Source organism: Numida meleagris, chromosome 6, assembly GCF_002078875.1.
Source record: "Numida meleagris isolate 19003 breed g44 Domestic line chromosome 6, NumMel1.0, whole genome shotgun sequence".
In the NCBI taxonomy this organism is placed as follows: domain Eukaryota; kingdom Metazoa; phylum Chordata; class Aves; order Galliformes; family Numididae; genus Numida; species Numida meleagris.
Window position 1 is genome coordinate 30,215,593 of NC_034414.1, and position 12,982 is coordinate 30,228,574.

At 36.0% G+C, this 12,982-nt stretch overlaps 1 protein-coding gene across 10 annotated transcripts in view; it reads left to right on the forward strand.

Moving 5' to 3' along the window:
* FSIP1 (fibrous sheath interacting protein 1) overlaps nucleotides 1-9,201 on the forward strand; it is a 76,722-nt gene extending 67,521 nt beyond the window's left edge. For 9 of the 10 annotated variants that reach the window (XM_021402408.1, XM_021402399.1, XM_021402406.1 and 6 more), the window contains 2 exons: nucleotides 4,298-4,844; nucleotides 7,829-9,201. In XM_021402408.1, coding sequence (XP_021258083.1) covers nucleotides 4,298-4,844; nucleotides 7,829-7,851 — 570 coding nt within the window. In that variant the 3' untranslated portion in view covers nucleotides 7,852-9,201. Of the gene's footprint in view, nucleotides 1-4,297; nucleotides 4,845-6,042; nucleotides 6,178-7,828 lie in introns of all 10 variants that reach the window. The other variant, XR_002440362.1, reaches the window with a different exon arrangement.

A 12,982-nucleotide genomic window follows, 5' to 3' on the forward strand; every position in this document is an offset into this window, starting at 1 on the left:
TTCTTTCTTTCTTTCTTTCTTTCTTTCTTTCTTTCTTTCTTTCTTTCTTTCTTTCTTTCTTTCTTTCTTTCTTTCTTTCTTTCCTCTTTTTTTTCCTAGTGTTCTTCTCCCTTGTTTCTTGCCTCATGGAGTCTTTTGGTCAGGAAGAGAGCGGTTGCTTCAAAAATGAATATTGTAGTCTTATGTTTCCATAAACATATAAACAAATTAGAGTATCAAAGTGAATTGCTTCAAGCAAATATCAGGAGAACTGTTGTTTGTGATACTTTCAGATAAAGCCACAAATAAACACCTGCCAGCTACATAAATCCATAAATAGTCCCACCTTACTAGTGCTTCTTCATGTATTGTGTGTCATTTTATGGTTATTTATCCTGAAGTATTTGTTTATCTCCTCATGGTAAAATCTGATGAGGCTTTTTAATGTTAGTCTGTCTCTTACTGTGTAGATATGGAAAACAGTCCTAAATCTTTGAACTTGCAATCCATAATCACAGCAGGTCTGTCCACAGCTGCCTACAAGTTTGCATTCCTACCACATGCAGTAAGGCTTTCTCCACAGACCCATGTCACTGAGGAATTCAGCGAGGAACAAGAAATCTTCAGTCAGAGAGGTGCCGCAATTGCGTGAAAAAAGTAGCCACACGTAAACAGTAAAGGTTATTAGCAGGCTCTTCAACTCCTGACTAGGAATTGGTTTTTTGGATCATTAACAATAAAAAGCCTAGGAAATGAATAGGACTCAGTGTCCTATTAAAAATTAGCCAGAACAAATAAAAGGTTTTCCAATTTCTGATGGGAACCAGGCCTAATAGCTCATTTTCCCTTGTCTAGTAGTCTGTTTCTGCATTTTGAATTAATTTTATGTCATTCTATTTTTAAAGAAATATCTTTAAGTATTTTTTCTGTATAGGTGTTGTAAATTATTTACAGTGAGGGCAGTGAAGGCTTGGGAGAAGTGGAATCTACTGTCTCCCGAAGACTGCTTTACTGATCCTAAGTCTTGTGAATCTAAACTAACAAAGTGAGCTACAGTGGGATTTCTTACGATGTATACAAATGTGTACTTTGCAGCCTTCTAATACAGTTACAGTATTGTGAGATCACATATGTTAAGATGCTCATTTAGTTGCAGAGGCACAGCCTTTTTTAGAGTGAGATGTCTCTCCTTAGGGGATTACTTGCTTCTCTGAACTCTTCTGTTTTCAAGAGCAACCTTTCTGCTATCATTTCAGTATAAATTTCTTGCTGTTGGTTTATGCGTAAATTACTCATTTAAGAACTCTTTTCTCTCCTGCTGCATGCTTTTCCTTAACCCTAAAGTGATATTAGCAGGAGAAAATTGCAGTGAGCCTTTAGTATTTTAAAATTTGACTTTTGTGAGGTATATTAAAAACGTTCCTTATATGTGCATCCTTGCAAACATGCCTTATACAGTAAACCAAAGGGAGGAAGAGACAGAGAAAGAACAAAAACCAAATAGTATTTTATACTGCTTTGCCTGCAAGCCTGCTGCTTGGGTGGAAGACAGTCCCACACAATTACGAATATCTTTCACTCTATAGCTGTTAAATTAATTTCCCTCCTCACTGGCCTTGGGTACTAAATCTCCCCACCTAACCTTCAGGTAATAATCCTGGAAGGAAAAAGGAAAAGGAAAATTTGTCCAAGGAAAAGAAGATTACAGATAAATGACTTGGGAGTGGTAGGGAAAAAAATGACAAAAGAAAGGTAGAACAAGATGATCTCCCTCACTGTGTTCATTTTGCCCTTATTCTTTCTCACCAGATGCGGAAGTTCTTTCTGCAGTGAGCGAATTGCCTGGTCATTAACATAATATTAACTCCAAATGGTCTTGGCCAAGAACTTTCAAATACATTAGTATAGAACCACACACTCAAAAACGTGGGAATCCATGTGGGTTTCCAGATGTGAGAATCTTCTATGATATAAATATAGTTATGTTTACATAGCATAATATTCTGTTCTGTGATAATACCTTAGGTATAGCTGTGCTTCCAGTTGTGCTGTGATACTATGGTTCTATACCTGAGTGAATGCATCTGTTTCTTACAGAAATTCCATTCCAGTAATAATTATTTGTAAATGTACATTGTTCTGCAAGTTAAAATACTACTTCAAGAAATCTAAGAAATTCAACATGCTAGTAGATTTTGTTGACAATGAACATTTTTAAAAATTCCACATTTAATTTCTGATTTTTCACGTGTTTTGCTACTAATTGATTTTCCCTCTCTGACATATTTTTCATTAGTATTTTCTTCTAGGATTAAAATTTAAAGCCTAATAAAAGAGATGAAGTGGTCATAATTATTTTTTTTAGCTGATACCTAAAGAAGTGTTCACAGCTTAAGGTTGTGGTTTGATTTCAGTTATCGAAAGTATATTGATTGATGTAAAGGTTAATTGAATCTCAGTATGATTACCTGATTTAATGTTCATTTATATAAAGCTGACTAAATACAGTAGTATTTTGAGGCTTTTTGTTATTGTTTAAAAGCCCGTAATGTCTCAATTTCTTTAATACAGTACTCTTTTACATTTTCTAAGTGAACTCAAAATGACTTCGTGAATGGAATTGGTCTGTATAGGAAGACGCTAGTGAAAAAAAGGTTGAACAAATCTATAAAACATATAAAGTACATAAGTACATAAACCAGTGCCTGAACTGTATAGTAATCAATATATAATACTTGTTCTTAGATATCATTAATGTATGAACATTTAAATACAGTGTGATGATTGAAAGTAACCTGAAATGTCTTTCTGATTCATTTTGTCATAATACTTTCTTTAACAAAGAAGTAGTATTTTCTTCCAGATGGAAATCTTTCGTCATTCATAAACTAGTAGTTTTCAGGCATAATCCATACATCCTTATGCTACTTAGGCTGTGGTCTACTCCGGTTCTATATAACAGAGTCATACCACATATGTACATGGATAAGAGACCTTCAGGATGCAAATTCGGCTAGAGATCTGATACTGATATTTTCTTTGAAATGACAGCAGTTCCAGTTCTGTGTAGTGCTCTTTACAGTGTGAAAAAAGTTATTTGACCCAGACCAGGGCAGCTTTAGGGAGTTTATCAGATTGTCAGCTGAGCCTGTGTCTTGGACATCGGGTAAAACCAAGCTTTTGGTTGTAGAGAGCATCTTTTCCATTTGATCTTGCAAATGATGGGGGCTGCTCTGAAAGTAATGCCTCCTATTTTATTATATTGGCCCACGATGTCAGAGACAGATGTTGGTTGTATGGCACTAATGGTTGAGCTTTCCTCCCAGTATTCCATTACATTTTGTTACTGTGTGACAGATGGCAGCAAGGGGACAGTCTGACAAAATGGCATCTGACATGGAAGTGTGTATAAAGCAAATCTGTGGAACTGAATTCCTCCGTGCGGAAAAAATTGCACCCATTGGCATTCATTGATCAGATCATCTGCACAAATTGGCTGTTGGTGGTGACTATGTTGAAAAATAGTATTTTGTAGCTGAGTATTTGTTCGAAGAAATAGTGTTATTGTGCTCTTTGGATCTGTTGTAGTTTCCATGGAAATAGGAGGCATTACTTTAGGAGCAATCTATGTGTTTCTAATATTTTCATATGAATATATGATTCTATTTTCTATATCTCATATTTCATGGGCAGATATATTATATGTGTATCTAGAATACATTTTGACTTTTCATTATCAGCTTGAAATTGTCAGGTAGTATTGTCCTCTATTACCACAGTTCCTTAAGGATTTCAAAGGCTAGAACCCTTCATTGCAAATTTCTGTAAACAAAATGTCCTTCCCTGTTCTTCACCATACCAGCTACTATCACTCATAATCTTCAATATTGAGCTTTAAGAAATGTCCAGTATTGCCCTGTCAGTCAAAAGACTTTTAGCAATGTGTTGCTTTGCTTTCAGTGACACATGTTTGTGTCTGTATGTATACATAACAAACCAAAATATAGGAAAAAATAAACCAGTGACATGTTGCGGAAGACCCTTGGCAAAATTAAGGGCCTCTCAGTGCCTTTTGGACGTCAGCCTTCTTTCCTAAATTTCAGCACCTAATCTATCTAGAACCTAGTGGAGAAGTTACGTAAACTATGCAGTTATGTAAATATACATTTAAATTCAGTTTGAATTAAAAAAAACATTGATACAAACTTAAGACTTTTGCCAGTGCTTTTGTATCTCAAACTGTTTTGTGGTGCTGCTTTTAAGTAATTACATTTTGACTGAAGAAAGTTTTTTTTGCTTTTTGTTTTCTTTTTTTCAGATTGAAGAGAAAACAGGCCTCTCTGAACAGCAGCTTAAAACCCTTCTGGAAGAATGTATGCAGCCTCAGAGAACAATAAGCAACGTTACCATGCCAAAGTCTCAGGAATCTCTTTCTTGTGGATTAAGTCCCCCTCGTTACACAAGTCAAGACTCCATTCTTCACTCCACATCTACTCTTTCCAAAATCTTAGTTGAAGACCATATTGTAGGGATGTTAACAGCTCTGGAAAAGACTGGACTTGAAGACAAAAGCTTATGTGTTAATGCAGAGAGTGAAATCCCTAGCTACTATATCAGCAAAGCATTGGCTGATAGTCACTTATCAAAGGATTCACTGGCCCAAACCGAGGAACCTGATGACCTAGAAGGTTTACAGAAGATGAGAGATAAGAGTATTACTGAAGGTTACTTTATGTCAAGAGCACTCAACACTGAAAGGCTGAAGAAACCTTCTTTCTTGGGTGAACCATTATACTGCATCAGCATGAACAATGAGCCATCCACAGGGCCTGACATTCTCAGCATACCACTGCAAACCAAAGGAGGTGAGACTCTTAATAATCCTTTAGAATAGGCTTTTGATTGTGATGAAAGAAACAAGCAGGTTCTCACCAAAGGTATGCACCAATATGCACTGGCTATTATCGTAGGGCAAGGAAGTACTTTTATAGAATGCCAAAAATAACATACACAAAATAACAGAATGTTTATCAAGATTCTTCCCCCGACAGTAACTGGCTGTAAGATTAGAACTCCTATGAAATATGGTAATGATGGTGATCAGTTCTCTCAACTGGAAAATTGTGTGCTTACACTTTTGATTATCTTTCTGGTAGTAGGAAGTCATGTTCACTGTTCTGTGGAGAGCAATTATTCTCCCAGTTTTTAATAAGGTAAATTCTGTAGTATAGAAACAAGCATGACTAAGTTATATAAAAAATAACAAATTTATTTCAAATTTATGTATTGAAAATATCAAAATGAGTAAGTACTGCATAATTTTTAAACTACTTTTAATTCAGCAAAGAAAGAATAGACTTTTGCTAGCAAAAATTAAGTTCACCCTGTCTGGGGTGAAACAGATTTTGGATACATCTCTATTTTTATATCCTTTGTTGTATACTGATATTGCAATCTAAATCTACATTTATATTTTAGCCTAAGACCACTTACCTTTCTGGAAAACAAACTGTTCAAATAAGCCAGATTTCAGGCGGGTAATCTACATCTTACATTTCTTTCACAAAATTGTGACAGTATGAAGTTGTTTTCGATCAAAGTTCTACAGTTTAATTGTATTTTAAATTAATAAATTTTGTCAGAATAGATCTTTGTTGTACTGATAGCCTCTTCTGAATTTGTGGAAACTTTTTTTTCCCTGTCATTGGTCATTTAGAAGAGCATCTTGATACTTCTTTACTATGTTATTATTAATTATTATCACAACTGTTTCTTTGATTTTTTGTAGTTAACCTTTCCACAGTGAAGGGAATTATAATATTTTTATAAAAAGTGATTCCACCTATCAAGAAATAAGAAAACTTGTTATTGCTGTTTTTATGCTGCCAGATGTACTTAGCTTTCAGACCCATCTGCTGTATTTACCCAGTATTTGCCTATGATGAGATTTAGAGCATAGCTTCAACAGAAAGAAAATAGCATTACAGTACTTAAAGAAAAGCAGTTCTTTGGGATTGGTTAGTTTTCAGCTAACATTGCATGTCAACCTCACTCTTCATGCAGGTGCAAGAATCTGAAGAGTGGAGACAGGGAAGGATTTGGTCTGCCCCAGGCAGGTGGTGGTGGTGATGATGGTTTGGAGAACCACAGGGAGGCACCTGTGCCAGGGACAGCTTGATCTGATGTGGGACTGAAGTGGTTAGATACTACATCATCAGTCTTGCTTCTTAAGTAGTAAACAGCGAGAAAAACTCATGCTTAACCTGCTGCTCTAACATGAATTAAAGTTCTTCTTCACTTAGTCTGAATAGAGGTAGTACAGTCAGGGACAAATCAGAGCCCTGTCCACCATCTTTCTTTGTTACACTAGTGTTTTGAGATGGAGTATGTTAACTCAAGCAAAATGTCCTGCACTGTAGCCACTAGATACTGAAGTGAGCAGGTAACTAACTGCTTATGCTGTTGTGATAGGCATAGTCAATATGAGGTAATTTTATTGCACAAGAGAGAAAGGAGATTTCAGCAAAGCACATTGCTATTAAGTAGTTCTCTGCATGTGACATCTCGTTGAGAAAGTCTGAGTCTTTAAAGTGACTTTGTGTTAGATTTATCACACAATAATTTAAATATATTGGAATCATAATCATGTGTTGTGTCAGAGCAATACAATGTGGTGTTTTAATTATCAGTTTTTGTAGTGGCTGCATAATGTTCAACCTTGTAGATCCCAGTCTGTGTAGTTAATAAACATCCTTGCTTTATGGTCATTTTTCTTACCTGTCCATAATTTTCAGAAGTCTCTGAATCTTTTCATTTTCACTGAAAACCTAAAAACAAAACCAAGGAAAATTCCTTATAGATATTGTTAACTCATTGGACATTGACTAATTGTGTTGGAGTCTGATTTTTAAAAATGGTGCGAACGGAAGTAATCTTTGGCAGAACAAAAGTAAGTGCAAAAATCAAACACACTCCATAGCTTTGCAATTGTTATTATGCTACTGCCAAATATTTTGCGGCCATCTGTAAGTTTAAGTTTAAATTATGTTCAGATTTATTATATTCAGTTAATGTTTAGTCTAACCCTAAAATATATATCCAGAATTAACATCTAAATAGACAGCAGCCCATTACTATTTTCCTCAATGTACTGCTTATAAGGAAATGTGCAGCTTAAAAAAAAAAACAAAACAACCCATAAACTCTACCTTTTCAATGAATTATGTTATTTGTTTTCGGCAAGGGTGTCACAGTTCCATCTTATACAATTATTCCTGGCCATAAGAGAGAAGTTGTGATGCTTATCAAGTTGGTAAAGTTGCTGAGTGTATTCTACGGGTAAACCTGTTATTAGTTTAGACAGGATTACATGTGTTAATTGTATTGAGAAATGGAGATCCCAGTGGAGTCCAGTTTAAGGCAAATTCATCTTCAGATGAAATTATAAAATGTGACAGGTTTGTTTTTGTTTTTAAGAAAGATACATAGTTGAGTTATAGTAGTAGTTCTAAAAGATTTATGTATGTATATGCATAATCTTCTTTAGATAGTTGGATTGTCTGGGTTGCTGCACCTGGTTCTTGCTGCGTAAGCAAATAAAAATCATATTTGTGTAAAACTGATTGATCACAATTTTAGTTTCACAGTCTCTATAGTAGTATAGTCTATGATACAGATTTACAGTAATACATTGAACTATATTTACATCTTAAGGAAAATATAATTATTAACATTGTTAAGTATGCTTTTTTTGTATGAAATTTTAAGTAGATCTTGCTCATTGCTTCTTCCTCTTATGAATAATATTGTGCTTTCAGCAGTTCAGCTTATAGTTCTTTCTTTTTTACAGATGATACGAAGATTGAAAGTTGAGGGGAAAGTGACTGTGCTTCATTACACAGCTTTCCTAAATGTGTCGTTAGACTTCCACGAGTGATGTTTTACTGATACAGTCATTTCAGACACTCTGAAGGGAACGAATTCTCATCATTGAAGACGTTTCCATGATATAATTAATCCTTAAGAGAAAATTATTATCGTATATTGTTCCAGTTTGATTTCAAAGTATAAAATCTTGCACAACACTAAATTTCACGAGAATGTAATAAATAATTATACATGTGCATAATAGTTATCCATATGCTTTTGTGTATCAGTCTGTCTGATAGATATGCAGGTAGACGTAAAGTGTATAAGATAGTTGTTGTTTTTTTTCCTTACACACAATGTATTGTTTACATGAAGTCAGCTTGAGCCTGGCCTCAGTGAACTCAGTACAGTTTGCTGTATGGGATCTGCCTTTGAGCCCTGTCTGGGTGAAGGACACAAGCACCCAGTGCCTATCTGCTGAATGCTGCCTTGGCTGTAGGTAAGGACTTGAACAGCTCCACTGCTGGATCGGGGTTGGGATCAGTCTGTTCAGCTGTGTCTGTCCTGTGGTCCTGCAGAGTTGAAACCATATGGCAAACAGGCATATCCCCTTGTTCAGAAATGTAGCGAAGCTGGGAAAGATCACAGCCCCTCTGGGAGGCTTGGTGTGACTAAAAGTGAAGGGATTCAGAAGTTTGCCCACCAGTGACTGGAATGCGAAGCCTTGTAGCAATGGCTGGCTGTGGTGAGGGTGGTACAGCTAGATTGTATTTGAGATAATAGTAACTTGTTACAGTATTTTGTTTGTCTACTCCTTAACTACTATTTCTCTTGAGTTTTGTACATATTTATTGTGAGTTGGTACTTAGTTTCTCATGTTATGCTGTACAATGTTAGGATAAGAAGGTATTATTAAAGGTTCTCTTTTAAAGGTATTTTTGGGGGGAGGAGAGAGGGAAGATATTTTAGCAAAAATAACTCCATAGATTTTCCTATCTCATCTGACAGAAAGGAATAATTCTTCCCAAGTTACCATATTAGCTGTTTAATACTCAGGAAGGACAGATTTATGAATACAACATAAAATGTACAGTGGCTGCATTATGGCATACTGGAGTTAACATGAATGTTTAAATCAATGCACATATTGGCCAAGATTTTAATCTCATTTGCAGAGTTGCCAATCTGAATGGATGTGTGCTCCTGCAGAGCTCATGATCATTCAGAATCTAACCTACTTTCTTTTAACTAAAAATGTCATTTACATTGTGATTACCAAGTACTATATATTGTTCTATTTTCTAATGGTTTTACTTGTTTTGCAATAATCATAACAAGGCCATGGATAATGAACATTCTGCATTGTCCTGTTGCTCTTTCTGGAAGGATTGCTTTAAGTCGATTTCATGGAGCTTTGCAACTTTATTTAACTAACTGTGTTTCTTACCTTTAAAAATTACAAACCTATGCCAAAGTTTATTTTCTGTACTGTAAACATAATCAAAACACTACCAGCAAGCTTTTTTCAGTAGTATTTTCTATACCTGTTCAATACTGGTGCAGGGCTATCCACTGGCCATAAACTTATCACAATTTGATTATTTTCATATGGAGTTAGTGTTTCATAGAATCCTCCTTAAAATAGTATTAAAAGGCTAGGATAATTTTTGAGGAAAACTAAGTTCTGTTTCAAATTTATATGTAGAATACCTACAATATGTGTTAAGAGTAATAACTTGTTCTTACTTTTCTAGTGTATATTTTATTGTCTTAATCTCTCACTGTTAGGAAAAAGCTTTTCCAAGCATCCTCAAGGAAGAGCCTAGTCACTTCAGTATCTTTGAAGCCATGAATACAGCTCTGTTTGCATCTGGCATTTCAGGGGTGAGCAGATTATTCTGAATGACATCTGATGTGTATATTTTGACAGGAACCCTGCAATTATACTCCAGGTCTTGGGTAGTGCTGAACACCCTACACCAGCTGTGGTCACTCAAAGTGCTGTTCCAAATCGCTTAGATTAGGCACCCAAACTCAGATTGTGTCAAAAATTGGTGGCATAACATTTAGCTATTTACTTGTGCTTGGTTGCTGTGGCATTGTATTAAATAGCAAGTTTTTTGGGAAGATGGGAAGATGCTGTTTCATGCTTTCATGTTTCAGATGGTGATGAGATTATTTGCTGAAACATCACTGATACCAGCGTCAAAGCAAAGTTGAGCCCAGGAGAATTCATGGGTTTTGAACTTGTTCTTCAGACTTTTGGGCCTGTTTTATACTGAGGAATAAGTTTTCTGTGCATAGATTTGTACTGGTTTGTACTCTGTGTTATTTCCTGCTGTGATTTTACAGCACAGGGTAAATAGTTTTGTTCAACAAATGTAATACTTGTGGGGAAAAAAAGCCATGAAGGGATGGTTTTGGTGTGCTTGTCTTGATTTGCTCAGTGATATAGAACCAAACTATTCTTCCATTGTCACTGAATCTCCTCAGGACTATACTTACGTATAGTGCTAGTGATTGTGGTGGCCAGTGCTCAGCATACATCTCCATGTTTACTTTGATGTCTGTGTTTCAGTTCTGCATGGTTTGTGCTTTTAAATAACAAACTCCAAAGTGTTTTCCTCTGAAGGAGAAAAATTATGGTGATTCATTTTCCTGACTCATATGTATATAATATATATGTATTAGAAATACATATATTTGGGTAGGATGATTTAAAGAGCGATAGTGTTGATTTCAGTATCAAGAAGTTCAGTGCAGATGTGTAGTTAGTCAGATTCATAGCAGTTGAGGATCTTTTCCATTTTCAAAGAGAAGTGACATGCTAAAATTCCAGATGGAAAATAAATCATTGATGACTATAGACAGCAAAGATTAAAAAGAGTGAAATTATGGTTAATATTCTTGTATGTCCAGAATTCCAGTTTAATTTAAAGGAATTCTATCAAGGGATGAAAAGCTTGCAACTCCATCTTAAAGGAAACAACAACCCCCCCCCCCCCCAAAAAAAAAAAAAAAAAAAAAAAAAAAAAAAAAAAAAAAGANAAAAAAAAAAAAGAGACGAGGAAGCCCTCCCAGGAATTCTGCAAGATGCTTCTTTCCAAGGCAGATGATGGCTGCTGCCCACCTTCTGAGTCTACAGCGTGTGCTCTCCCTCCCACCTCCCAGGCCGAATTTCAAGACTGGTAAGGTTTTTTTCTATTTCATAAAGTAACACTCTTTTTCTTCCTTCTCTTTGTGTCTCTTCTTAGAAAGGCTTAATAACCACAACTTTAAATGAGGTCTCCCTCTTTTGCTTTTTCAGTGCAAAATCTGTTAGCCAGTTTACCTTTCCAACAGTGCTTCCCACCACCGTTAACACGAAGGAGCCTGCCCACCTCTGGGCATCATGCTGTTTGGTGGGCTTGGCAGACAAAGTGGTTTGGCAGCTGCCTGGGAACTTCTTAAACTACGAAATTTCTTGAGATCTAGGAAAAATAGCAAATGAGAGTTATTTTCTTTTTCAGATTTTCAAAATAATTGCTTTCTGTATTTGTAGCTAGAATGAGCTACAATAATAATGTTTCCTTTATAAATAAAATAGGAACACTTGAATACTACTAGAGCTATAACCGACAGTTATCCAATTATACGTTTCATTGAGGGATTGGCTGCAATCCAGGTGCAGTATTTAGAATAAAAGGCTTCCTGCCATTTAAGTCTACGTGAAATACTTCATTGCTTGCAATTGAATCTGCAGTACCTTATCTATTATGCTTAAAAAAACCCCAGCAACAAACTGGAATACCGTGAGTGTATATTAATTTCTAGAGTGCTGTAGAACATGAGTAATTTTGATATATTCTTCAAGTAATAGTAAGTATTAGAGCTCCTCCCCACCCCTACTTACTTTGCTGTCTTCACTGTCTTCTTGTGGAAATGCCATCCTATGCCATTATTTTCCTATTGTTTGCTTTGTGTATTTGGTATGCATGGCTTTGGTGGGAAGGGTATTGCCAGAGGCATTCTACCCTAATTTTACAATAGCACTGAAATAGCCTCTCCGTGTGAACTCTGCAAGTGGAGTCATTGAGGCAGACTGACACAGTATCTAAGCAGTTCTCAGTTCAGCTCTTGTACGTGTTGCCTAATCAAGCAGTTCTTGAACTTGAAAGCAGTTGAAAATTAAAGACAAGTGGTGGCTGGGCTTCCTGGAATTTGTATCAATTTGAAAATCCAGGTTTCTCTGGGATACTTGTCTAATTTTGTGGCTTTCCTATGGAAGATTTTATCTATCTTTAAGACTTTTGCCTTCTGAACACTTCTCTCTACTCAGCTCTCTTTGTCTCTTCATAACTTTGCTTAACTATTTGTACAGCTTTGTGCACCAATTCTTTCACTTCTAGAAAAGATGGGAAAAAAAAATTAGATATCACTTTATGGAGTATGTATTAAGATGCTCTCTTCTGTAATCTCATTGTCCCTTTCTGAAATGAATTTGGGTTTAAAATCAGCTAATTACCGTATTATAACCTTCATTGTAACATCAAAATGTTCTTTGTCAGTTGTTTCTTGGGCAAGTGCTCTACCTAACTTCAGCTGTAGCTTTTTGTGGCCTCTTGTATTCACATTCCTCAAGCAGCAAGTGGGCAGACTTAGCGTATGTGTTAACACAAGACAGATGGCATGCCTTTATTATTTTAAGGCATGTATTATCTCCAGTTCAGACACTAAACTGATTTATGCTATGTAAATGCATGTAATAAGCTAGCATGAAAGGTTGGCTTGGGATGAGAGAAGGTCATTGGAATTGGCTGCCAAAAATAACAGAGATAAAATACAGAGGCAAGATATTTACTGAAACACTGCTGATACCAGGGTACAAGTAGAATTGAGCCCAGGAAAATTCATGGCTTTACTTGAGAGCTCATGAGACAACCACCGCTGCAAGTAAGGACTGAGGAGCTGGTTGTACTGTGGCTAGCTGAGATAGTGCCACATCATCAGCTTTTTGATTACAACAGCAGTCTGGCTGGAAGAGACTTGAACAGATAGGCATCTGCCTCTGCAGCTATTTATCCTGATGCCTCTTTTCATGTGAAAGAAAAGCATAAGGCAGGCTTGGGTAGGGATGAGTAGATGATTAACATCC